This window comes from Tasmannia lanceolata, unplaced genomic scaffold (assembly GCF_043159265.1).
Source record: "Tasmannia lanceolata isolate RefF3 unplaced genomic scaffold, GAP_Taslan_0.1 ptg000019l, whole genome shotgun sequence".
NCBI classification, from domain to species: Eukaryota; Viridiplantae; Streptophyta; class Magnoliopsida; order Canellales; family Winteraceae; genus Tasmannia; species Tasmannia lanceolata.
Genome location: NW_027518696.1, coordinates 16,076,184 through 16,103,227, shown reverse-complemented (window position 1 = coordinate 16,103,227; position 27,044 = coordinate 16,076,184). Strand labels below are relative to the sequence as shown.

The following is a 27,044-nucleotide window of genomic DNA, read 5'->3' as shown; positions in this document are numbered from 1 at the left end:
AACGACAAATTGCCGATATAAGTGGGGGGAACAAATGTGTTATTCAGGCTTAGAGGACATTTGAAATGACAGTCCATGGAGGTAGCCACATATCAATGGAGGAAATAGATTTTCACAGAGATCAACCCATCCAAACATTCTTTGAAGTTTGAACCTATTTCATATGATGGAACTATTTCTATTGTAAGTAAGTCCTCACTGTCTAACAATCGTAACCATCCATTTTACACCCGAGCAATATGAATGTTTAGAATCATTGAAGATGTTGTCCACACCATTACTGTTAACGTGGTCCTCACCAGTAATGTTTTTTTTTTTTTTGAGTGGTCGAAAATTTCATTAAGGAAGAAAGACAGAGATGGTCATATACAGGTAAGAAAGGGAAAAGATAGAATATACAGAGGAAGTACACAAGGAAGCAAAAAACCGCAAAGAAAGAAAATTATCTTAAGGCGGAAGAAAGTTGAACTGCTCAAAACCTTCCATCCGAACCTCGGCCCTAGCAAGCCTCACCAGTACTATTAACCTCTCTCTCTCTCTCTCTCTCTCTCTCTCTCTCTCTCTCTCTCTCTCTCTCTCTCCGACTTGATATATTCACACTCATGTATATGATGAAGGCGCTCCTCTCTTCAGTTTGTATATAATTGCATTTAGAGGCAGTTAGCTACCAACATCCGATCGTAAGTGTATAACAAAGTGAGTAGTGCGATTATAAAAACTGGCAGATATCATCTTTCTAGGAAAACACTTTGAAAACGGAATCCCGTCTTCAAAATAAAGACAACAGTTGAAATGATCGTGGATTTGGTCATTTTCACATGGGGATTCGAGCTCTATTCATTGCCCTTTTTTGTGAATGTGCACCCAATAATTGATCCCCATTTTTTTTAACAAAACGGATTCCCGTTTAGCTCGTTTTGCTAGCAGTGCTCATTTTTCTATATATATAATATATGTGAATGAATTGCAAGGAAACAAATTTAAGACAAGGGACATCTACCTTATGTAGATAATATATCATTTCCCTATGTATAATATGTGAATTGTATGGAAATAAGTTTAAGGGATACACACATTATGAAGATAATATATATGTACAAATATTTTCTATATCTGGACGATGTGTTATACATATTATAATGCGAATTTGTTTGCAAATGTGCCAGATCCAAACCAATTTACAGTATTACAATGAACTGGTTAGTTCAGGAAGTCTACATACCCACAACCGACGCTTAAACAAATTTTTATTACAATCCAAAGTTTCCACATCATTTTGTTTATAACATTTTATTTGCATTACCATAGTAATTAGATTGCATTGTAATTAATTTTCCAATAGATAGAAGAAAGCCTAAAGAAGTAGGAATTGAAAGGGAAAAAGAAATCCGAATTCCGATACATGAAACACATATAAAATCAGGGCATGCTTAAAGTAATACCATTTGCTTAACGCCTTCCTGATGCGACTGAATCAGAAGAGAACAGGTACTTGACTCTGGAAAGAACAGAGTCGTGTGTTGGATCGTAAGGGTGATCCTTGGAAGGAATTTCCAAAATTGCAGGAATTGGCTTGTTGTAGCTATCAACTAGAAACCTTATCATATTTGCAACCTAAATTACAACATGAAGAGCAGTTAGCAGATTCATGGTGTAATGCCAAAGGAAGAAAGAATCAAATAATGGTAGTTAAGTCATTTGAAAAATAGTCACAAATTGTTAGGCCATCCTTTTTGGCCATCACAATACTCAAGAAACATTGATCAATTTATGAAAGACACCATCCAAGTTCCCAGCCCTTGCTGAAAAGATTTTATATCGTAGCAAAAGACCTTAGTTTAAATAAACTATTGAAAGAAAAATGGAAGAAGTGAAGATAAATTTGAATAGGAAAAATTAGTGCTTTAAAAGCTTGAACATCTGTGTATAGGTACCATGGTAGTGTCGACAGAAATGCCTCGAGGTGCAAGGAACTTAAACAACTAGCGTGGGAGTGAACGATTTTGCTGCAGGTTTGAAAAAAGATACAGATCATAGGTTTCTTGCCAATTGTGGGAGTGAAGGTTTATAGGATTTTTGGGTAAGGATGGGGTAAGGTTGGTCGAAAGTTGCAACGGTGAAGGTTGTGGTGGCCGATCATTTAAATGGGAAAAAGGTATGTTGCAAATAATGGTGATTAAAAGAAAATAAAAAAGAATGGTGGAGAAGGGGAGGAGAAGAGGAGAAGAAAGTAAAGAGACGGGAATAGAAGGCTAACTCGGAATCACACAAGGGTTTCCCAGGCATCACACCCAAGGAAATAAGGCATCAGACCTTATGGAGAGGGGGCATCACAGCAGCTCAAAGCAACAGAGAGTTCAACATTCATTCATCATCATCATCATAAGAAAAAACGCCAGAGGTCCTCACATTTATAGTAGAGTAGTCCCACAAAAATCAGGACGACTTACCAAAACTCCCCTGTCCTGGGTAAAATTAAACTCCTAACCTATTTGATGTAAATAAACAACTTCTAGGAGGATCAAAAGGAGACCTTACCAAACTCAGTGGTGGAAACGATGGGGTTGGAGCTGTTGTAGGTAGGCTTGAACCATAAAAAAGAGTATCTGTTGGGAGGATCAGTTGTATGTGGTAAGGAAAATTTGAAGGACAGGAACTGCAATCTAATTCATTCATGCTAGTGGGAGTAGGAGCATAAGGGTTGTTAAGGCAGTGAATCTCTCAAGTGTGCTTAGAAAGGACGGTTGAATCAAGAGCATTGCTAGCCCTCTTTATATGAGATTTTTCTCTGTCTGTATCTATCAAAACAGCGAGTATTGCTAGCCCTCATTGGGAGCAAATATGGATGCTTGCTGGGAAGGTGGGTTTCTGATAATCACTTCAAGAAAAAAGGATTGACCGTGTGGCGTGACATTTTGAAAATGTCACATGCTTTTAACAAGTGTGTTAGGTTTAGAGTTTATTCGGGGGATAGGATTAAATTTTGGAGTGATGTGTGGTGTGGGGATGATCCTCTTATGGTTGTGTTCCCGGATCTATATAGTGTAGCTTCCGATAAAGAGGCTTTTGTTTGTGATTGTTTTGTCCGCGATGGGGGTAGTTTAGTTTTGTCTCCGATCTTCAGGAGGAATTTCTTTGATAGGGAGTTAGAGTCGGTATCCCAATTTCTTAAGCTTCTAGATGGGTGCTATATTAAGAGGACCGGTTTGGATAAAAGAGTATGGACTGCGGAATCTTCTGGTTTCTTCACTGTCAAATCTTTTTTATTTATTCTTGATGCCTTGCAATGTATCTTCTATCTCAGCCAAGGTATGGAAATTTCATTGTCCATCTAGAGTTTGTATCTTCGGATGGGCGGTTTGTCGCAATCGGATTCAAACGATTAACTTCCTTGGAAAGCGAGGTATGTTGCTTGTGGATCATTGCCCCCTATGCTTGGATGATGGTGAATCTGTGGGTCATCTCTTCGTGCATTGTTCCTTTTCTCGTCAGATATGGAGCTATATATTTCTGAGGTTTGGCATAGCTTGGGTTTTTCCTTTATCTATTCCGGATTTGATGCATCAATGAGAGTTAGTGCCGTGGAGAAAGAAAGGAAAATTGTTGTGAAAAATTTGTTTGCTTGAACATGGTGGGTGATTTGGAAAGAGAGAAATTCTAGAGTTTTTGAGGGGGTTGCTAAATCTCCTTACTGGTTATATATGAAAATTATTGCCCTCTCTATATCGTGGGCAAGATGTCTTCCAGCATTCTGATTCGTTTCCGCCTTTGACTTATGGGAGGGGTGGAGAGAAGTTTGCTTTAGTAGGGAGGCTAGGTCTCAAGTTGCTCAGCAGTGGGTGGCTCCTCCTATTGGGATGTTCAAAATTATCTTCGATGGGTTGAGTTTTGGGAACCCGGGCCCAGCCGCGGTAGGCGGGTTATGTCGAGATGATTGTAGCGAAGTTGTGTGGGCTTATTCTGGCCCTCTTGGGGTATGTGATGCGTCGGAGGCCGAGGTAAAGGCGGTATATCATGGTATTAAAAGACTTGATAGAGAGAGCATGGATCACATTATTGTGGAGGGTGATTCACTCAATGTAATTCAATGGTTGAAGGGGGCAGTGTTGCCTCCTTGGAGATTTTCGTCTATCTTTGATGAAATAGATGATCTAATCTCGGGCTCTGCTATTGTTTTCAATCATGTGCGGAGATCTGCCAATGGGGAGGCGGATTATTTGGCTAGGAGTGGGGTTAGTCGTATGACATTGGAGTGGTTTGACTTCCTCCCTCCTTGAGAGTTTTTTTTGTATCTTTATTTTTATTGTTTCTCTTGTACTTTCGGGAGTGGTCCTCCTCAACCCACTCCCTTTTCTACTGAAATCATTCTACCATTTCAAAAAAAAAAAAAAAAAACAGCGAGTATTGCAGTATTTGTGTGTGCGCGCGCGCGCTTGTGTGTGTGTTGGTGGTGGTGCATGGGTGCGAGCGTGTGTGTGGCGCGGGGGGTGGGGTGGGGTGGGGTGGGGTGGGTGCTATGTCACAAATGTCCTTGTCGAGAATTTCTCGGCAAGGGAAAAGCTCGGGATATATATATATATATATATATATATATATATATATATATATATATATATATATATATATATATATATATATATTCGGGTTTATATCAGGAAAAAAACAGTAAAAATAAAATGATTTAAAAAATATATACAATTATTAAATTTAAGAAAAATATATATAAATAAAAATATCGGGATAATATCGGGATATTATTGGGATATATTATGATAAAAATGAAAATATCGCTATATTTTTTAAATCTCGGGATTAGTTCGGGATTTTGTTGTTTTCTCATAATGTACGGATAAAAACGCGATATTTTGAAAATATCGGAGATATTTGTGAGATATCGTGGGTGAGTGGGTGGGTGAGTGTTGTGTGTGTGTGTTGGGGGGGGGGGGGACAATTTCGGGGTTTTTGCTGTATTTCTATGCATTGGCGGGATGCGTTGTCCCAGTTGATGTAATCTTCCTTACATCAATCATATAGTCGCTAAAACTTCTAATTTCTAACACTAGTTTTGTGACACTTGTCACTTCAAACTTCCAAGATAAAAATTCCTATTCTAAAACTACATGGACTCAATTTCCTACTACAAGCAAACTATTAAGTTTCCCAATCTAGAAATCTTGGACCAAAAAAAATCCAACGAAAAATCTCCGGGGAATCTTGGGAATCGAAGGCTCCCGGGGATAGTTGGAAGCAAGAATCGTGAAGTCGCCGGAGAGTTGGGAATCGCTGGGGAATCTCCGGGGAATCGCATTTCACATAACATTAAACCGTGGTTTGCAAAAGTGGGAATCACATTTCCGACGAATCATAAACAACGATTCCAGAAAGTGGAAATCGTGTTTCCGGTGAACCCGAACCCCGATTCCCAATTTTTGGGGGTTTGAAACAATTCCCGTTTCAGAATCGCGTACTAGGGAATCCCGATTCCCTAGTCCAAGGTGCGATTCCAGCTTCCTTGGTCAAAAAGTTGGAGTCAATAATGATTTTAATACTCCATCAGTTATGATGCCATCAAATGATAACGCCACCCCTTTTGTGATAATGACTTTTCAAACTCCATTTGTTATGATGCCATCAAATGATATTGACACCCTTTTGTGATAATGATATCCTAATGAAAATATTAACCTGAAATGATATTTACTCCCTGACGCTTGAGAAATTTAGGGAACCTGGGACACCCCCCCCCCCCCTCCCTCTATCTCCTAATCATACTCACCCGCTTAAAATGAGTCGACCCCTTCGGGTATAGCTATCAACAATACTCGTGGAAGATCATCTGTCGTAAACTTCACGCGGGTCGAAAATGACTGCTCTTTCCAACAAACTAGGTATTTCCAACGTACGAGTAGCATTGGGCAATCATTTCATCGGATCAATGTAATATGATCATAAGGTGCGCTTTCGATGTACTCTATGTACCTTGTCCACTTTGACAATCACGTAGGAAAAATGTACGCTCATCTCTTTCAGAACCTTCCTTCGTTGCAATTCCAATATCTTCTGATAAGGGATGATTTTTGCAACGAACTAGATATTTCCAACATAACAGGCACGCTAGGTAGTTGTCCTTTCTAGCAAGCACATAATCTGATAAGGGATGATCTTTCCACCGAACTAAATATCTCCAACATAGCAGGCACGCTAGGTGGCTGTCCTTACTAGCAAGCACATAATTTGGATATCAAGCTCAAGTTCAGCATATTCTCTTAGCTTTCTGATCTTCGATGTAATAAAAGGTATGGAGTTCATTTCTGCCACACGATCTGCGCCCTTTAGTGTTATTTGAAGCTCCTGCGGACATGGTCGAATGATTCTTATCTTCCAAGAATCTAGGATATCTATTGTGAATTCTTAATCCTCGTATAAGTATGTGCCAAGTATCGTAAGAACCAACTCAAAATGATGATAGTCGTCTTGTTTGTCAATTCAAGTCGAGCAGTCTTCACACAGTCAACCTTTGTATACAAGTTCGGATTTGAGTAGATGAAGTAACTAATCTCTTGCATGCTTGCATGGGTATAATCGCGAATTTTTAGGATTTGCGCATGTGGAAAACTTCAGCGCACATTATTAGCTTTCCCCTCTAATCCTTCCGAAATGTATCCTTTCGCATCTCAGAAGAATCTACGATGCAAATCTTTCCAACAACTGCTCCCTCACGTCGCTCCAACGAATGATGGCTGGTTTTCTCATTAGGCTTCGTTTCTACTCCAATGTCGTCCACCACCATGGCACGTCCAACCAAAGTCATCCTAGCAACTCTGATCATTTGCTCACGGTTCATGTTGCACCTCACAAAATGCTCTTCAAGTGCTTCTACCCAATCAAGAGTCAAGACATGGTTGTTCATCATTGAGCCCATGAAACGTAGGCACTTCCACGTTTCTTGTGGCATTTCTCCTGCGATTCATAGATTCAAATCTTCCCAATTGCATTTCAATATTGTTCATTTTGTCGGCTATTTTTAAAAGCATGTCTAGCAACTCTTGGTTGGGATTCCTTCGCTGGCACGCTCCTATCACGGTGGATCCACTTGTATCCCATGAAAAGCGGGAAAGTAGAATGAAAATCGGCGGTTTTCTCGTGAAACATCGTTGAATGCACAATCGGTTAACAATGAAAGTGGAATTTCGATTTCATCAATACTCCTTGTCGATCTCCTATCAGCCAACGAGGCAGTCGATTTTCTCAGTCTTATTTTCATCGTCTATTGAGATGAAAAGAGGACGAAATCACATCCCTCTCTCCCTCCCTCTCGCTTAAATCGTCTGTCGAAGTCGGAACATAACTGGTTGCAGGAAATCATCAACACAATCTAGATACACGGCGGCTGGCTTCTTAACTACAATCAGATCCCATTCTCGCATCGTAGAAACTAGCTCAAAATTGTAGAAACCAGCTCATCTATAGCGTCAAGAAACGCCGACAAATCTGCAGAGTCCCACTATATCAGTGTGTTGGGGGTGACGAATCGCGAGATCCGATGGTCGAGGGACCTTATAGCTTGCTTGAGGTTCACAGCCTCTCTGCAAGGTGAAATATGTTCCTGTGAGAGTCTTTAGGAAGGTGTCTAGAAATGGTAACAAGTCTATAAAGGTTTGGAAGGGTGTGGAATTTTTTTTTCTTTTAATAAAGAGGAAGGGTGTGGGAAATGACAACTATATAGGAAGTGTTTAGGGCTTGTAGGCTTCAGTTAGCAATGTCCATAATAGGAAAAGGATGTGGTTTTTAGAGGTCAGGTCTGGATCTAGGTTAACACAAGCCGGACCTTGGAATGAGAATTGTTTGTGTGGGGGATTTTGGGAGCTTAAGGGTTAGGACTTAGGATATTGATAGGGAAGGGTTCTACATTGTCAGGGTTAAAGAAGAAAGGTTTGGAGTAAAGTTTTGGTTGAGTGATTTAAGGGAAAAGAAAGATTTGGCTTCAGGTTTGAAAAAAATTACAGATTGGAACATAGTTTCAAAACTCCTCTGGGTCATCGTGGACTCCCCTGAGTCGACACCCTTTTACCATGACCACAGTCTTGTGATCTTGTCTGATTCTGTGTTTTGCCCTCTAAAGTCAATCAAAACTCATTTGACAGCCTCGAGTTATGACCGCATCGTGCCGAGTCAACTAGGATATGTTTTGCCACCTGTATCTGCATTTTAAAACACTAGATTGGAAGTTTCTTAATAGTCGTGGGAGTGAAGGTTTATGGGAATTCTGGGTAAGTACAGGATGGGGTAAGGTTAGTCGAAGGATGAAAGGGCAAGGTTTTAAATTTCAGTTTCGGTTTCGGTCATTAATGAAAAGAAAACATTACGGTTTCAATACAAAATGTTGACCGAAATCTTGTAAAATCACAGAATCATTTCGGTGAGAAATCACAAACGAAATCCACGTAAGATTCTTCACCACTGGTTTTTATTTATATTTTTTGTCGTTATTTTAGAAATATCTTAAAGGAATCCCATAGTTCTTCTCTTTTTTACGAGTGGAGTTGATTTTTGTCACGGTTTCTATCGAAATGCCGACATTTCAACAAATACTTCAAATTTTTTTTCTGAAAAGCTGCAAGTTTCGCATATTTCGACCAAAACATTAATGAAATCCCAAAATTTCAAGCAAAATCTTGTACTTTTCCGAATTTAGGTGTATTTTGTTTCGTCAAAATATTTCGACCGAAATGAAATGTTTTGGCCGGAATTTAAAACCATGTGTAAGGATGAAAGCTAAGGTGATCGATGGTTTAGTGGGAACAAGGTATGTTGCATAATCATGTAGATTAAAAGAAAATGAAAAGAATGCTGGAGAAGGGAAGAACACGAGAAGAAAAAAGTAAAGAGAAGGCTAACTTGGAATCACACAAAGGTTTCCCCGGCATCACACCCAAGGAACTAAGGCATCACACCCAAGGTACTAAGGCATCACACCAACTCAGAGGAAAGAGTTAAATACTCGTTCATCATCATCATAAGAAATAAGGCCTGAGACCCTTACATTTATAGAAGAGCGGTCCCATGAAAAATCAATGGGAGACCTTGCCAAGACTCCTTATCCTATTTAAAATCAATCTCCTAACCTATTTGAGGTAAATAAGCAATTTCTAATTTTTACCAATAGTCTTGTGACACTTGTAATGTAAGGAGGGATGAGGATGTAGTAAATATGACTGAACAGGAGGTACCTAAGAGGGATATCTTTCGCTATCTTGGTTCAATTCTACATAACTGTTAACCATAGAATAAGAGCAAGTTGGTTGAAGTGGAAGCTTGCCTCAGGAGTTCTGTGCGACCGTAAAATCCCTATCAAGTTGAAGGGAAAGTTCTATAAGACAGCTGTGAGGCCAGCCATGCTGTACGGCTCAAAATGTTGGGCCACCAAGAAGCAGCATGTGCATAAGATGAGTGTAGCGGAGATGCCAATGCTTAAGATGGATGTGCAGCCACACAAGGTTAGATAGAATTAAAAATGAAGACATTCGTAAAAAGGTGGGGGTGGCACCAATTGAGGAGAAGATGAGAAAGCACCGCTTAAGATGGTTTGGACATATCCAACGTAGGCCTTTGGATGCTCCGGTGAGAAGAGGCAATTCGTGCCAAATTGATGGAGTAAAAAGAAGAAGGGGCATACCAAAAACAACTTGGGTAGAAACACTGAAGAAAGACTTGATAGCTAGGAACATAACAGAGCACATGACCTTGGATAGGATAGAATGGAAGAAAATGATCCACGTAGAAGAACCCAACTAGAGCCAGGATTAGAGACGGGTAGATTCCTTTCACCTACTTCATGAAACTTTTCTAAAGGATTCATTTAGCCGACCCCAACTAGTCTGGGACAAAGGCTTTGTTGAGTTGAGTTGAGTTGAGTTGAGTCTTGTGACACTTGTCACTTGACTCCTTCAAAATTCCTAGAAAAAAAATTATATTCTAAAACTACATGGACTCCTTGAGTTCCTCCAAACTATTAAGTTTCCCAATCTAGAACTCTTGGAATAAATCAAAGCCAATGAAAATCTCAAGTGACCTACTTGCAACTTAAGTGACATGATGTCAGCGTATGCCATGTGTCAAAAGATTTGGTGAATAATGATAATGAGTTAATGACCCTATCAATTACCATGCCATCAAATGATAACAAAACCCTTTTGTGATATTGACACCCTAACCTTGAGCAATTTGAGGAACTTGTGAGGGTCTGCCATCAGTCATCACATCATGTGGTTAATATGCCATTAGTGTGGCTATTATATCATTTATGTGGACCGTTGTACCTTTTCGCACCTTCTTGGTGTGAACTACTGTTGTGTGATGATTCTCTTCGTTGGAAGTAGTGATGTGTGTGGATTCCTAACATTTGATATTTACTTAGAATGAAGTATCCAAATCAGTTTGAAAGTATTTGTTCCAAGCTAGACATGATGTTATTTATGCTCTAGGTTGAGAAGCTAGAGAGTTAAATTAGTGTGGGCCCCATCATATTTATGTTTTAGTGTCTCTTTAAGTGTTTAGTTTATGTTAGGGGTGCAACTCGGGTCGGGTTGGGTCCGACCCAACCAGACCCGACCCAAGGAACCCTTTTTTCCAACCCGAACCCGACCCGACCTGACCCGATTTCCAACCCGACCAACCAGAGGAACCCTTTTTTCCAAACCCGGATCGGGTTGGGTCCGACCCAACACAACCCGACCCAAGGAACCCTTTTTCCAACCCGAACCCGACCTGACCCGATTTCCAACCCAACCAACCAGAGGAACCCTTTTTTCCAAACCCAATCCAACCCGAATTTTTAAGCTTACAAAAAAAAAATCATAAAAAATGTCGGCTTGAACTCTAGTCGGATTGCCCAAACCCTCAACCCGAACTCAACCGGGGTTGGGAAAACTTGACCCAAACCCGAACCCGACCCAACCTGGCTTCTTTTCGGGTTGAACCCAACCCGAGTTGCACCCCTAGTTTATGTGCTTTTGTTTGATAGCATATCATGCAATTTCTGTCAAGATAATAAAGGAATAGGTGAGATGCGGGGTTAGAGAATTCACTCTTCACGATTTACATTGTTTCGTTTTTTTAATAGCAACGAAAAATTATTAAAAGGAATGAATCGAATGGACAGTGATTATGTCAAAACTCCCTCCCTCCCTCCCTCTCTCGATCTCGATCTCTCTCTCGAAGTGTGTTCCGAGTGATCTGTCCTACACTTTAATATATATTATAGGATTAGGTTATGGGAGAAATGCAATAGTGTTTCATCTTTTCATTAACAATTAGCAGTTACTGGTAAGGACTAGTAAGGTTCACTTATCAGAATTAATCTTGTTATCTGCAATCAAAATATGCCGTATTCTTGAAGACACATCCAAGAGGTATATTAAAAGAATAAACAAGGTATAGATACCCAAAAATAAGGAAGAAACATACATATTGGCTAATCAATACAATAGCAATGTCCTCCTTTGTGGTGAAGTCTTTAAAAGCATCTTCAATGGCTTTTACTGTTGTTTCTGAAACACACAAATGAAAATCTGTCATTAACCATGGATATGAGCACCAACAAAGTTCATATCAGAAATGGGAATAAGAACATATTTCAATAATGAAAATCTTTTGCTGCCACCTGAAATCAACAGATGATAATCATTGCCATGTAATGCATCATAGTATGCGAAATGCAGAATCCAGTTATATGCATGAACAGAACCAACAATTAGGATTGTTACATAAGCTGTTCTACATTATTATTGGTATAGTAAGGGTAGTTTGGTCATTGTATTAAAGAACATTAGACAAGTGATTTAGCTTTCAGGTTACTAGTACCATTTAACAGTCATTTAATATAATTCAATTGAGTCATCCAATGGAATTAACCATTTCTTAAGGCTGCCTGCACAATCAAAGTTATCAAGATTGAAGGTCTTCTATCCCTCATAGATGAGATGAAGTCAGAGAAAGAACTTTAATTTACTGGTCCAAAATTCGAAGTGTTTGCATTTTTATTTTTTTTTGTGAATCACTGAGACATCTATGAGGAGCTCTAGTCACATCACATATGCCAGAGAGGGTATGAGGAGCTTTGTAGAAATTGATTTATGTAATTTATGGTGACTGTTGTTGGAAGTTTTGGAACAGTTTGATGTCAGTTTCATTCTTTGCTAACTGTAGCTTTCAGAAAATATGTTTTGGATCCAGAGTATAGATCAAGAGAGCAGGTTGGTGATCCAATTCGGTGATTTAAGGTTATCAAAGCCGCATTTTGTCATTAATTAAAGAGTCATCTTGTTTGATTTGGTCAGGGTTAATACTTTTAACACAAAAAAAAACCTGCATCGCCCTTATAACTCTGTTGGAATTGTGCTTGGTGCTGTTAATTAATCCTTGGCTGCAGTGTTTCATATGTACCGCTGATTGAATTTGGGATCTTATCATTCCTGTAACTTGTAACGTGGTGGGAAATCCTTTTGGTCAGCGACGCAATAATTCCCAAAAACATTTACCAAGATGAGAGTTTGATTAAAGACTGAGCTTCATTTGGGGATAAATGGACGACAGATCCATCTCCCAGCTTCCTGAACACTGGAGTGGCATCCCAAGAGTTTGACACAAACTTACCTACCATTACAATGCCTGCAGAAAAGGATAAATCGTGACTACTCTGATGAAAAACGTGGGGATGCCGAAGGCCCAGAGCTTTAACCAGGGCTCCCACAACAACTCAAACATAGTTAGATGAGATGGGGAAACAGATTCAATGTCACCAATCAAGAGAACTCATATTACAGGCAAGAGGAAGAAAGGAAGAACTCAGAACTCGTAAGCAATGACTAATGACACTGTACATGTCACCCCGCGACCTCTCCTCACCCAACCCCGCCCCCCCCACCCCCCCCTCCCACCCACGACCCCCTCCTCCCCACCCGCGACCCCCCTCCCCAACCTCTCCCCACCCGCGACCCCTCCTCACCCGCGAGCCCCTCCCACCCTTTTGATTTAGTGCATTCCGATGTATGGGGTCCCTCACGGACAACCTCTGTTTTTGGACATCGTTATTTTGTCATTTTTATTGATGATTATTCACATATGTGTTGGCTTTATTTATTTAAAGATTGCTCAAAAGTGTTCTTTGTTTTTCGTACTTTTCATTCATAAGTTACTAACAAATTTAATTGCACTCTTAAATGCCTTCGCTTCGCACTGATAATGCCAGGGAATACTTCTCAAAATCCAATGGTTTTGAGGAATTTCTTTCCACTCGTGGTATCTTTCATCAATCTTCCTATGCTCACACCTCTCAACAGAACGGTGTTGCCGAACGGAAAATGTGATCCTTATTGGATGGAGCTCGCACTCTTCTCTTCCAGATGCGAGTTCCCAAGTCATATTGGGGTGATGTAGTTCTGACTGCTAACTATCTGGCCAATAGACTTCCTTCTTAGGTTCTAGGTGGCTCCTCCCCCTTCTCCATTTTACGTCCTCAACATGAGCCATTTCCTCTTACTCCTCGGATATTCGGGTGTGTTTGCTTTGTCCACAACCTTGGGCCTGGATTGGATAAATTAGATCATAAGTCTGAACAATGCCTTTTTCTGGGTTACTCACGGACCCAGAAAGGTTACCGCAGTTATAACCCTCGGTTACGTCGATCCTTACCATCTTCGAGACTGAGCCCTTCTTTCTGAGCTCTTCAGATATGACCTCTCAATCTCATTCTTCTGATCTTCCTCTACCGATTCTTGTTCTTCCTGACCCGGTAGACCGCCATCTCCATCGTCTCTCTTACCTTCCCCTTCTGTGGTTCCTGTTCTAGAGACCTCTCTTTCCTTACAGGTACCTACTCGACCTCCAGCTCCAGTCATTAAGAAGACCTATCAGCGTCGCCATACTTCTACAGCTCATCCATCTCCAGCAGTGCCCTCGTCGGCCCATCAAGAGCTCATTCCTTCCACATCAGAGGTATCTATCGACTCTCCTACTGCCTCCTGCACTCGTTCTCATAGTACTGCTCATCATATTTTGCCTGTTCTTTCATATGATGCTCTCACGCCTCCTTTCAACAGTTTTGTATCCTCTTTATCTTCTATTTCTTTGCCAGAGTCCTTGGCTGCAGCACTTGATCATCCGGGGTGGCGCGCTGTTATGGACCTTAAGATGGATGCACTTCAGGCCAATCAGACTTGGGATTACTTGGGATTTAGTTCCTCTGCCTTCTGGTGGACGCCTTGTTGGGTGTCGTTGGGTCTATATGATCAAATATTTGCCTGATGGATCTGTTGAGCACCTCAAGGCGCGCTTGGTTGCCAAAGGGTACACTCAGACGTTTGGGGTGGACTATGGTGAGACATTTTCTCCTGTGGAGGAGATTCCATTAGTGCGTGTTCTACTTTCTCTTGCTGTCAATCAGGGCTAGCCTCTACATCAGTTGGATGTCAAAAATGCATTTCTACATTGTGAGCTCACAGAGGAAGTTTACATGGAGCAACCTCCTGGGTATGTTGCTCAGGGGGAGATGTCATCCTCTATGTGTAGATTGAAGAAATCCATTTACGGTCTCAAGCAGTCTCCTAGAGCATCGTTTGGAAGGTTTAGTGATGCCATTATGCGCTTTGGTATGAAGCAGTGTGCAGTTGATCATTCTGTCTTCAGCTGTCAGTCTACAGTTGGGTGTGTACTCTTAATAGTCTATGTCGATGACATCAACATCACTGGCAGTGATACAGCTGGGATTCAGAAATTGAAGACCTTCTTGCAAAATGAGTTCTCTACCAAAGATTTGGGTCGTCTTAGATACTTCTTGGGTATTGAAGTTGCATATTCGACAAAGGGGATTTCTCTCTCACAGAGAAAATATGTCTTAGACTTGAGGAGACAGGTTACATGGACTCAAATGTGAAGTTACTCCCTGAAAATGGAGACTTGTTAGATGACCCAGGCAGATACATGAGGCTGGTTGGTAAACTTATCTACCTTACAGTCACACGCCCAGATATCACCTTTGTTGTTGGTGTTGTCAGCCAACATATGAGTTCACCTCGTACTTCACACTAGGTGGCAATTCTTCAGATTCTTCGGTATTCTAGGTAGAGGGTTGTTATTCAAGAAACATTGACATCAGAAGATTGAAGGGTACACATATGCAGATTGGGACGGATCTCCAGCTGATAGGAGATCTACCACAGGATACTGCACATTTGTGGGAGGTAACCATGTGTCATGGCGGAGTAAGAAACAGGATGTTATCTCCAAATCTAGTGCAGAGGCGGAATATAGAGCTATGGCACACACAAGTGGAGAGCTGGGAATACGGGGTGCCTTAAGCTAGGAATACGACTCTAGCTTAGGCAACCCCAGTCCGTCAGGGATTGGTGGCCACCTTAGAGACGAGTTGGGAATACGGTTTGGGTTTTCTCTGGCCCGATAGGAGTGGCGGATTCAAATGAGGCAGAGATCAAAGTGGCCTTACAGGGTATCAGACTAGCTGAGTCTATTGACTTGGCAAAGGTGATTCAGTGATTGTGGAGCATGATTCATTTAATGTCATATGGTGGTTGAAGGGTAATAAGCCCAAGCCTTGGAGATTTGCCAGGTGGATCAACGAGATTAGAGGTCGGTTGGGAGATTTGGAAGTAGGCTTTCATCATGTCAAGAGGTCTGCTAACACTAAGGCAGACCAACTTGCTAGAGTTGGAGTGGGAAGACAAGAGCTTCGGCACTTTGACTTTTTGCCTCCCTAATGGCCGTGTTTGTAGCGATGCTTTTCTTATTTTCATTGTATCTTGCCATCTTGGTTGACCTTCTCTGGCCCTGTATATTGTTACTCTTCTTTTATTTAAAATATATTACCATTCAAAAAAAAATAAAGAGGGATGCCAGACACGTAGAGCATGACCACGAGTTGAGTTCTGGGCTATACGCATTGGTTCACACAAATAAAATATCTGCATTCGAGGGTAAAGTTGATCCATGTAAAATCATGACTCCAGGAATATTGTGTCAAACCTAGATCTAAATATAGAAATGCCCAAGTTTTTCTGTCCAATCTGTATTTTAAGTTACAGAAGCACGTTTACATTTTGGTATTATGCACTACATCATTGCTCAAAAAATATTATAATGCATTACATCATCCTAAAACTATAAGTTGTTAATTTGTTATATGGTACAGATAAGTGCATTCATGATAGTAAATTTATAAAGACGAGAAATAAGCCCACATGTACCATTCCAAAAAAAATAAAATAGGCCCAAATGCATGCACCTGGCATGCTTCCAAGATCCAAACAATATCCTGGTCACAAATGCCATTATGTATGCAATTGCATATCTGAGAAACGAAGTGAGGAACTATCAATTTATCAAAACATGACAAAATCTGGGGATCATAACAGAGATTTGATGAATGTAATGGAAATCAATGCGAAATGTAATTGGAAAACACACTTGGAAAAAGGTGGGAAACCACCCAAGTAACCACCAAAAAATCATGACCCAACAAACATAAAAGTGAAGCAAAAGGTGAGTGAGTGCAAATGCTTGGGAACACATTTAGTGGCAATAGAATTCTGCAAGCCATTTTACACAAATCCGTTGAGACAATAAAATGTATTGAATTTGATTGCAGAGTTAATTTAAAACAAAAATATCTAATATCCTTCTGCATATGGTAATCTCTTTAGTCTGTAAATATGCATATGTGATGGGAATTATCAAATATAAGAGCCCTAATGGAGGATACCCAAATGCTTGTAAAAAAATATTTGGCCATGAAAAATCACTTATGGAGAAATGTATGATTTTGCAATGAACTGCCAAGCTGGGAAAATAAAGTGGCTAATTCTCACCAGAAAACAAAATTGAGGGAAATGTGGAAAGGGTGGGGCAAATATAAGGGCAGTAATAACAAACATGAAGAGGATATGATTTTAAATTTCCACTGAAACCAGCACAAAATGACTGAAAATACTCGCTTTCCATCCCCACAAAAAATGCTTACTAAAACCAAAACACATCTCAAAACAAAAACCATAAGTGTATTAGTGGTATACTATATCTATATATTACCAGGTCGGGAAACGGATACGGGAAGAGAACGTGAAGTGCGTGAAAAAAATTAAAGGGGAAACAAGAAACGGGAAATGATAGAGAAATATCTTGGGAACGCATTGAGAAACATCTTGGGAAATGTTTGTGAAATGCGAGGGAGACGTTTCGAATACAAGATGGAAATGCGAGTGAAAAATTCATGTAGCGAGGAAGGTGGAAAACGCTAAGAAGGTGGGAAAACGCACGGGAAACAGGAGTGAAACGTTTCCTACGCTTTTCCTGAACGTTTCCCGTACATTTTCCACGCATTTCCGAAAAGTTTCCCGCTTGTTTCCCTCACGTTTCCCACGCGTTTCCGAAATGTTCCCCATATTTTTAACAGGCGTTTTGTTTCCGTTTCGAAAACACGTTTCCGTGGAAACAAGTTCCCCACAATCCCACCTTCCTATGACATTTCCGGCTGATATGATATATAGTAATCCCATATATTGATAATCCCTTCGCATATAGCAATCCCTTTAGTGTGTAAATATGCATATGGAATGGGAAATACCAAATATAAGAGCCCTAATGTAGGTTACCCAAATGCTTGTAAAAAATATTTTGGCCATGAAAAATCACTTATAGAGAAACGTATTATGTTGCAAAGAACTACCATGCTGGGAAAATAAAGTGGCTAATACCCACCGGAAAACAAAAATGAGGGAATTGTGGAAAAGGTGGGGCAAATATAAGGGAAGGTATAACAAACATGTGGAAGCCATGAAGTGTTCTCGGGGAAGTGCTCAGAGGTCGCATGGTCGCCCATGAAGATTCTTTCTTGGAATGTAAATGGGTTGGGGTCTTTGGAGAAGAAGACACAGGTCAAGGACTTAGTGAATCGTCATAAGCCGAATATAGTGTGTATTCAAGAAACAAAAACGGAGGTGGTAAACAGTGTTTTGATCAGAAGTCTAGGCGGCAATTCCAATTGGGAGTGGATATCTTTGGCAGCTGAAGGGGCAGCAGGAGGTATTTTAGTAATGTGGGATCAATCCAAGTGGGAGATTCAGGATTCTTGGGTAGGCCAGTTTTCAGTTTCAATAGTGCTTGGACAGGTGGGTACACCTGAAGTTATTACCTTTTCCGGCATCTATGGTCCTACCCTTAGGTCCGCGAAGCAACAGTTGTGGGCAGAACTTATCTTGATAAGGAATAAATGGGGGTATCCGTGGTGTTTAGGGGGAGATTTCAATGAAATCAGAAGGGTAGAAGAAAGACTAGGGTGTAGCAGAATTTCCCAGCATATGCTTCAGTTTTCCGATTTCATTGCTGAATCTGAACTCATTGATATTCCGCTATTGGGGGCTCAATTCTCTTGGTCCCGCAACTCCAGAAAAAGTCGGTTAGATCGCTTCTTATTCTGTCCTGGATGGCTTTCCTTGTTCCCCGAAGTGTGTCAGAAGGCGATCGTACATTCGGTGTCTGATCATTGTCCGATAGTGTTGGATCCAAGACTGGATTCATGGGGTCCCTCGCCTTTTAGATTTCAGGTAGCATGGCTAGAAATTCCTCACATGGTTGAGCGGATGGGCGGATGGTGGACATCACTTGAAGTGGAAGGGGCAGCAGACTGGATCATAGGGGCCAAATTGCGTTTCGTGAAAAAAAAACTCAAAGAGTGGAATTTTCTCAGACAAGAGGCTCTCCGCGAAAGGCAATTATGGCTTCAAAATCGGATTCGGGTCTTGTCCTTGGCCGATGAGGTAGGGTCCGCTACCGAGTCAGAGTTGATTGAGTTGGGAAAAATTAAGGAAGAACATAAAGGATGCCTCCTTCAGGAAGAAATTTCATGGCGGCAGAAGTCCCGAGTTAATTGGCTAAAGCACGGAGACAAAAATACAGCTTATTTTCATAATATGGCCAGTGTTCGGCGTCGGAATAATCAGATCGAGGTGTTGGAAGTGAAGGGCTCCCTCTCTGGTAGCAAAGAGGTGATTATACAGGAAATTCTTGAATTCTACCAGATGTTATATAAAGCGGACAATATTCCTCGGCCTACACTGGATGCGGTGACTTTCAGTTCCCTCGATGCTACTAGTCAATCGGGGCTGGAAGGTCCATTTTTGGTCGACGAGGTGGAGAAAGGGCTGTTTTCCATGAATCGCGACAAAGCTCCGGGGCCGGATGGTTTCTGTCTTGCTTTTTTTCAGGATTGTTGGGAGTATGTTAAGGGAGACGTCATGGCCTTCTTTCGAGCATTCCATGCTGGGATGGCGTTGGATCGTGGAACCGGTGCCACTTTTCTTGCTCTCATACCCAAAGTTAAAGGAGCAGTGAAAATATCCGAGTTTCGGCCTATCAGCTTGGTAGGATGTTTATATAAGCTCTTGTCTAAAGTTTTGGCGGAACGGATCAAGAGGGTACTCCCTTCTATCATTTCCGAGAATCAATGCGCTTTTGTTGCCAAGCGGCAAATTTTAGACTGCTCGATGGTGGCCAATGAAACGGTGGATTGGATGGCTAAGTCAGGCAAGCAAGGTATTATTTGTAAGTTAGATATGGAAAAAGCGTATGACCGTGTGGATTGGAAATGTCTGGACTACCTTTTACACCGAATGGGATTCGGAAGGAAATGGCGAGGGTGGATCTGGAGTTGCTTATCTTCAGCTTACTTTTCCATTCTGGTCAATGGCTCTGCACATGGGTTCTTTCCATCGTCTCGAGGCTTGAGGCAAGGGGATCCTTTATCTCCCTTTCTATTCGTCATTATAGCGGAAGCCCTCAGTGTACTGTTGCTGAAAGGTCGAGTGGCGGGACTGATCTCCGGGGTCAATGGCAGTGAGACTGGGTGTCAGGTCTCGCATTTGCAATTCGCAGATGATACTTTACTCTTTAGCTCTCCCAAGGCCTCAGAGATTCTTAATCTTAAGGCTATTATCAGGTGTTATGAGTTAGTAACTGGGCTTCGATCTAACTTCTCAAAATCCCGTCTCTACGCTGTGAATATGTCCGATGAAGACGCTTCTGCTCTAGCCATCATTATGGGATGCTCCTTGGAAAGTCTGCCGGCATCTTACCTGGGATTGCCCCTGGGGATAGGACGACCTCGAAAATGTGCATGGGATCCCATTGTGGAAAGAATTGAGAGGAGGCTTGATACATGGAAGAGGAACTTAGTATCTAAAGGGGGCAGATTAACCCTGATCAAAGCTGCATTGGCCAATATACCCATCTATCAGCTCTCATTATTCAAATGCCCGGTGTCTGTGGTTAAGCGTATCGAACAGATTCAGCGTCGCTTTTTGTGGGGGGGTTCAGAGTCGAAACGGGCGATGGCCCTAGTGAGGTGGGAACGGGTGTGCTTGCCACTTCAAGGGGGAGGTCTCGGCATTAGAAGGATTAAGCAGGTTAATCAAGCCCTGATGGGTCAATGGCTATGGCGGTTTGGTGAAGAGACGGCAAGGTTATGGGCAAGAGTAATATCAGACAAATATGGTGCTTCTCCAGGTGCTTGGACCACTCTGAATAATTTTAATAAATCTGGGGTGACAATTTGGAGGGATATTCTAAGCCTATCACCGCTTTTTGATCAAGGAGTCAGGTTTCGGGTGTACTCTGGTGCGCGGATCTCTTTCTGGTCCATGCGATGGTGTTCGAGTATTCCGCTTCAAGCTCTATTCCCGGATCTTTTTCTAGTTGCCGCTGATAAGTCTGTCTTAGTGAAAGATTGCTTGGTCTGTGTTGCAGGAAAGGTCATCTGGCAGCCTCTTTTCCGCCGGAATTTCTTTGACCGCGAATTGCCCCCGGTAACCAACTTATTTCAGATTCTGGAACAGAATTATGTCAGTCTCTCCGGGGAAGATAAAAGGTTGTGGGTAGCAACATCTTCAGGATGTTTTTCGGTAAAGTCTCTCTATAATAGTCTGGTGCCTTTTGAGGTAAATCATCGGTTAGCAAAGGTGTGGAAAACAAAGGCGCCCCCTAGAGTTTGTTTCTTTGGTTGGTCAGCTTTAAGAAATAGTATTCAAACAGTGGACTTCCTGCGAAAGAGGCATATGCTGATTATTGATCACTGTGCTATGTGCATTGCATCAGGGGAGTCGGTAGACCATCTTTTCATCCACTGTAGAGTAGCCCGGGAGATCTGGGGGCGGATTCTAGAGCGATTCGGCATCTTCTGGGTGTTCCCCTCCTGTTTGCAAGATCTGTTTGCCGGCTGGGAATGTATTCCTTGGGGTAGAAAGGGCAAGCGGTTGTGGTGGCTTTCTTTAATGGCGTTTTTATGGGTTATATGGACAGAAAGGAATTCCAGAGTCTTTGAAGGGAAAGCTAAATCTCCTTACTTTTTGTTCATAAAGGTCATCTCTCTTACTATCTCCTGGGTTCGAGCACTACCGTTATTCCGTTTTGTTTCGGCCTTCGAACTGTGGGAAGGGTGGAGGGTGGTGTGTAATAGCAAGGAGGTTCAGAAGGTATCTAATCAGCAATGGAGTCCTCCTCCAACAGAGTCAGTTAAATTTAATTTTGATGGGTCAAGTCTGGGCAACCCTGGCCCTGCGGGGATTGGTGGAGTTTTACGAGATAGTAATGGTGTGGTAATCAAGGCTTTTTCTGGTTCAATCGGCAAAGCTGATTCGAATGAGGCCGAGGTAAGGGCAGCGCATCAAGGCATTTTGAGCCTAGTAAGGGGACTACCAGGCAGATGTGTTGTGGAGGGTGACTCGCTGAATGTTATAAGATGGCTTAGAGGCCCTCGGAGGCCTCCGTGGCGTTTTCTTAAATTCTTCGACGAGATTCATGATATATTACAGGGGCTTTCGGTTTCTTTTAACCATGTGCGAAGATCTGCCAACGAAGTAGCAGATAAGCTAGCAAAAGATGGCGTATCGCTTCAAGATTTAGAACTTTATGATTTTCTTCCGCCTTAAATGTATTCCTTTGGGTCTGTTTTGTTCTTTCCGTTTGTAAGGGGGACCCCCTCAGTCTTCTCTTAATATATTCTGCTACCATTCAAAAAAAAAAAAAAGCCATGATTTTAAATTTCCACCCAAACCGGCACGAAATGACCGAAAAGTTTCGGTTTCCATCCCCACTGAAATCCATACCGAAACCAAAACCGCAAGTGTATTAATGGTATATATATATATATATATATATATATATATATATATATATATATACTATACTTGCATGTTTTACATAACCATATTTATATGAATTGTATGTGAAATGTTGTGTATGTATTATGTAAGTATTTATATGAAAGTGAAATGAGGTAAAACTAAATTATTAGACGTGTGTGACAACGTATGCCACTAGGTATTCAATATAGTTAAATCATTATGGGTTTTTTTTTTTTTTTTTGCCAATGTGATGATTTTTTAGCATGTATTTTTGCTTATTCTAGCACTTCCTGAAGAATCTCATGGGAATAGTCGACTTCAGAGAATCGGTTCCAATTCATTACCAGTGGCGTCCAAAAGTGTATCTTGTTGGACATAACAATTCTAATCTTCTTTCTATGCTTGACCGGTAAAATATATAATTCAGAAAATTTCCAAATAATTTCTACATGACAAAATTAGGTAGTGTTGACAATTGTACAAAATGGAATAATATATATCTCCATTGCTTCTGTACCTATGTTTGGTAGACTTCTGAATAAAATTTGGAGAGCGGCCATGTTCATATGTGTTGAAACAGTGCAATCGTAAGAAAAGCAAAACAACGATGTTTGGATAAAAATAGCATAAGCATAGGTGCCATGAAGAAATGCCAATTTCATAAATGATTCAAACAATCTCTAAATGAAGGCTGACAATGTGAATGACGTGCAAACTAAATACAAAACCAATGGTTAACAGATGGCAGTTAATGCAATTGGGTGATGAGTCTCAACGCAAAATGAAGAAAAATAGCCATCAAATTATTCTGCTCAAGGGCATACTTGAGTCCACAATAAGGTAGTTTGTCTTTCTCCGCAGATCAACATTGCCTACTCCAGCCAACAAAAATCCAGTTACAGTATCCTACAACAACAGTACGGAAATCTGTCAAATAAGCTCCACAGATAATTTAAAAAGGCATCACTACATGAAAACAAATCAATCAGTGTTGCAAGTGGTTCTACCCAGCTTAAGGGTCCATCGTCAGAACTTCGTTATACAATTTATACAGGTATCTTGGTGATTATATTGGATTTTCCATCTAGATTTTCTAGTCAAGAGACTCCAAAACCAAAGAACGGAAGTGCACAACCTAAAGGAAGGTTAGTTTGCAACCCATGTGTGAGACTCCAAACTTTCCCTTACATGGCTACATTTTCATTGTAAGGAAGTTCTGAAAGGATATCCAAGCAAAAATTATTAAGCCGGTCCAAAGGTGTAGTCGTCACCATCATTCAAAAAATAAATATACAGGACAAGAACATGGTCACGACTGACGAGAACAGAGGTCCATCATATATATGACAGTAAAATTGTCAAATACAAGATGATGCGTGGTAGACAAGATAGCGTGATTGGTTAAGAATAGGAGCCTTCTAAGGTAGACAAGATAGTGTGATTGGTTAGGAAGGTAGACAAATGAAAACTCACTAAATTGAGAAAGCAGGACAAAGACCTTGTAAATTCTTAAAATCATATGACACGACAGAGTAAAACATTAATTTCATCATTTTAAAAAGGGTACATAACAGATATGATCTATATTGCTGAAAAATAACTAAAGCATACGTATATGTTGTCCCAGCAAAAACCATATGCATACCTCATCAGCAATCATAGCAATGAGAGCTGAGTTCCTGGTAGGAATCTGAGCTTTATTAGCCATTAAAAGTTGAATAGTTCACCTGTTGGGGAAAAAACAACATCAAGCAACCAGAGAATAGCAAATCAGCATGAAAAAACCCATCACAAATTCGGAGAAAGAACCTGAATACAATTGCATAAAACAATTGGTAACTATCGCATTTAATAGTGCCACAAACCATTTTAGAATATCCATAGATCATTTCATGTATTTATAGGTAACAGTTCAGTTCATAAACGCTTCAAAATGCACCATGTATGAGTGATAAATCTACTCTATCAGCTTTTAAAACGTACTATAGTTTTACAACATCCCCACCTTCCATTTTTAACATCCCCATATGTTTGCTACTTCTGCAACTCTTGAGACCCGAGACAAGCAATGCAAAGTTTAGCTTTATCACTAGTTGGATCAATGAAAGATTATTTGCTAGAAACAGTGTGTGGTCAATACCCTAGACTAAGTCCATGTAAGAATTGAAGTTAACTAAAGAAAACATTCCATAGCTCAGATATCAGAGAATCCTCATTCATTTATGCCTTGTTATAACTAGGAGAAGCAACTTTGAAATTTTTCTATAAAAAGCAATATAGAGTAGGAATTTTTTTCGGAAGAAACTGCTAGGCTAAACTCTAAAGTGATTGATAGTCATGTTACAACTGAAAAAATGCCTCATTTCAGAAAAACAATAGAAGCTAGAACCCACCCAGAGGTCAAACTTGCAATTATTAGATAAATGGATATTTCCTTCAAATGTAGCATCCTAGTATGGTACCATCATAGTGGCGTCTATATGATGGTTGTAAAATATTAATAAGCATATATAGAACTATAGAAGATGTATGGGATTGATTGAGCCTATACAATTTCTCTAGGATGAATGTTCTTCCATGGGGCTTTATCATTATTAACAAACCCGGCCGACCTTATTTTTCAAGGGTGAATCAATGTTGATATCTGTAGGAACTAATGAGATAAATGCCAGATCGTTTGGTAGGGAAGCGTTGACGTACAAAGCGTCATTGAAGGTGTTGTCAGAAACTTGAGCAGCGATCCCTTGTGCTCCATTGCTTCAATTGGAAAAATCTTAGGCTTACTATGTCCTTGATAAGTGGAAGCTTGCAACATCGGTTGTGATATAAAAAGAAATCAGGTCCATCCAACTTGTTATAGGGCTTGGGGTGGCTCTATAACGACAAAATAAGATTTTTCTTATACTGTGTTTGCCAAATTGCTTTTGCAAAATGGAAAAGAGAATATGGACAAATACTCCCAAATGCTATCTATACTTCATGAATCATGTACATGACTATCCAGTATCCAGATCTCAGTAATAAGAGTGAATGTCTTCAATTTCAACCTGTGGGACGCGTAACTCTATCCAGTTCCATCCTAAAAGATAGATAATTTACTAGAAAAATCCAAATTTGGATTTACAATAGGGCTTGTAGAAATTTAGGATGCACAAAGTAAAACCAGTGGAGTGGAGTCACATACACGAAACAAACCAAATGGAATGGAGTGTTCTTTATGTGGGCAATCATTGATCTTAGATCACTGGTTTGTCCTGTAAGATATTATGTGGGCAGTCACTGATCTTAGATCAACGGTCTAGATTGATGAATGAGATTAATTGTTAAATTACTAGATTTACCCATTGACCAAAGTGATCAATAAGGGGTATAATGGTAATCGGTGTATCTTATCTTATTAACACAAGGATGCTTAGTGTAGCCCTAAATTAACTACATCAGGCTTAGTAGTTAATTAAATTGATTAAACTAATTAGTATTCCATTATGGCTGGAACCCTAGAAAGGTCTTTTTCTATAAGTAAAAGGGTAACTATAAGCAAGGTTTAAAATTTCGGTTTCGGTACCGGTTTCGGACCCTGAAATTTCGAAATTTCGGTCGAAATCTGGTACAAAAATCGAAACCAATATTTTATTTAGGTGAAATATTAAATTATTTTTTTTAAAAAAAAAAACAGATTTTTTGGCTCAAATTTCGGAAAAACCGAAATTTCGACCGAAATTCCCAAATAAATGACCGTTACGGTTTTCGGTGTCGGTCTCCACCGATTTCGGTCGAAATTTAAAACCATGACTATAAGATCATGGAATTCTAGATCTATGATATGTGATCATGGAATTCTAGATCTATGTTTTGTATGAGATTTGAATGTCATGATACAAATTATAATAAACAAGTCTAGAGAAATGAAGCGATAGAAAAGATCTTAAATAGATAGCATCAAGCAGATAAAAAAGTAAAGAGAAGTGAGAATTAATCAAAAGGAAAAGAAGAATGAGAATATCTAGGGTTCCATTTACCAGCAGTGCGTTTGGATCGCCTCAAGCGAACTTACGATTTTCAGCTGAGGATTTTGGAAGGAAGATTCGGAAAAAACTCGATGTATTTCCGATGAATTTCAGAGGCCGAGAAAGAGATGAGGAGGAAAACCCAAACGTTGGAAGTTTGGAAAGAAGATTACAGCGGATTACAAAGGGTTGGTAAAAAGACTTGTACGCCCCTGACAAAATGCCTAAAATGCCCTCTAAATTTTTTTTCGGATGACACAAGGCATCCGAATAGAACTTTGGCTCCAGACCGGTCACGAGGAAGTTCCTCAACCCCTCTAATGGCAAGGGCGTAGAGGAACGGAAAGTTCCTCTACGCGTGGGCCGTGACTTTAAGCCAAAGAGCCACACCCGTATGGGTTGCCCTCTAAAACTAGAGTTGCAACTCGAGTCTGGCGGGACGGCTTTTCTAGAACCCTACCCTACCCCAGTTATTATCCCGGTTTGGGTTTTCTCTGCAAAAACTCCTATATTCATCAAGCCGACCCTACCTAAGATAGTTTCTCGAGTTGGTTCAGGTAAGGTAAGGTCGGGTCGGGTCGAATTTTTATTATTTAGCGTAGGATAGTGACTAACTTCAAATATTGTAGAAAACAACAACATTTCACGTAAATAATCACTAGATTTATATCATCAGGAAACGACAATAGTAGTACCGCCCAGTCGCCCACACTTGACTTCATGGAGAGGGGCACCATATAAATTCTATATCATAAATGCTAAAATTAAAAGAGACCCTTAGGCTCCTTCCAAAACTTTCTTATTTGTCCCACTTTTGCCTGATCGTATCTGTTGAACTAAGAAATAACAA

General features: G+C 40.5%; 1 protein-coding gene across 2 annotated transcripts; it reads right to left on the bottom strand.

The window, feature by feature from the left end:
* Positions 1 to 1,219: 1,219 nt before the first annotated feature.
* On the bottom strand, positions 1,220 to 26,618 carry LOC143853316 (V-type proton ATPase subunit F-like). 2 transcript variants are annotated; one of them, XM_077363037.1, is made up of 5 exons: positions 26,242 to 26,618; positions 23,833 to 23,914; positions 23,012 to 23,093; positions 11,467 to 11,549; positions 1,220 to 1,614 (listed from the first exon to the last, which is right to left on the bottom strand). In XM_077363037.1, exons 2-5 carry the CDS (start codon positions 23,893 to 23,895, stop codon positions 1,450 to 1,452), a joined length of 393 nt encoding a protein of 130 aa, XP_077219152.1. In that variant the 5' UTR covers positions 23,896 to 23,914; positions 26,242 to 26,618; the 3' UTR covers positions 1,220 to 1,449. The 2 variants fall into 2 exon arrangements, with proteins under 2 accessions (XP_077219152.1, XP_077219151.1); XM_077363036.1 differs by having other exon boundaries at positions 26,207 to 26,587.
* Positions 26,619 to 27,044: the final 426 nt, after the last annotated feature.

Coding starts and splice junctions, on each gene's coding strand:
- LOC143853316 (XM_077363037.1), bottom strand. CDS start 23,895: ATGGCTAATAAAGCTCAGATTCCTACCAGGAACTCAGCTCTCATTGCT. Junction 11,550..23,011: donor CTACCTTATTGTGGACTCAA/GTATGCCCTTGA, acceptor TGTGTGTTTCAG/AAACAACAGTAAAAGCCATT. Junction 1,615..11,466: donor TTGTATTGATTAGCCAATAT/GTATGTTTCTTC, acceptor GTTGTAATTTAG/GTTGCAAATATGATAAGGTT.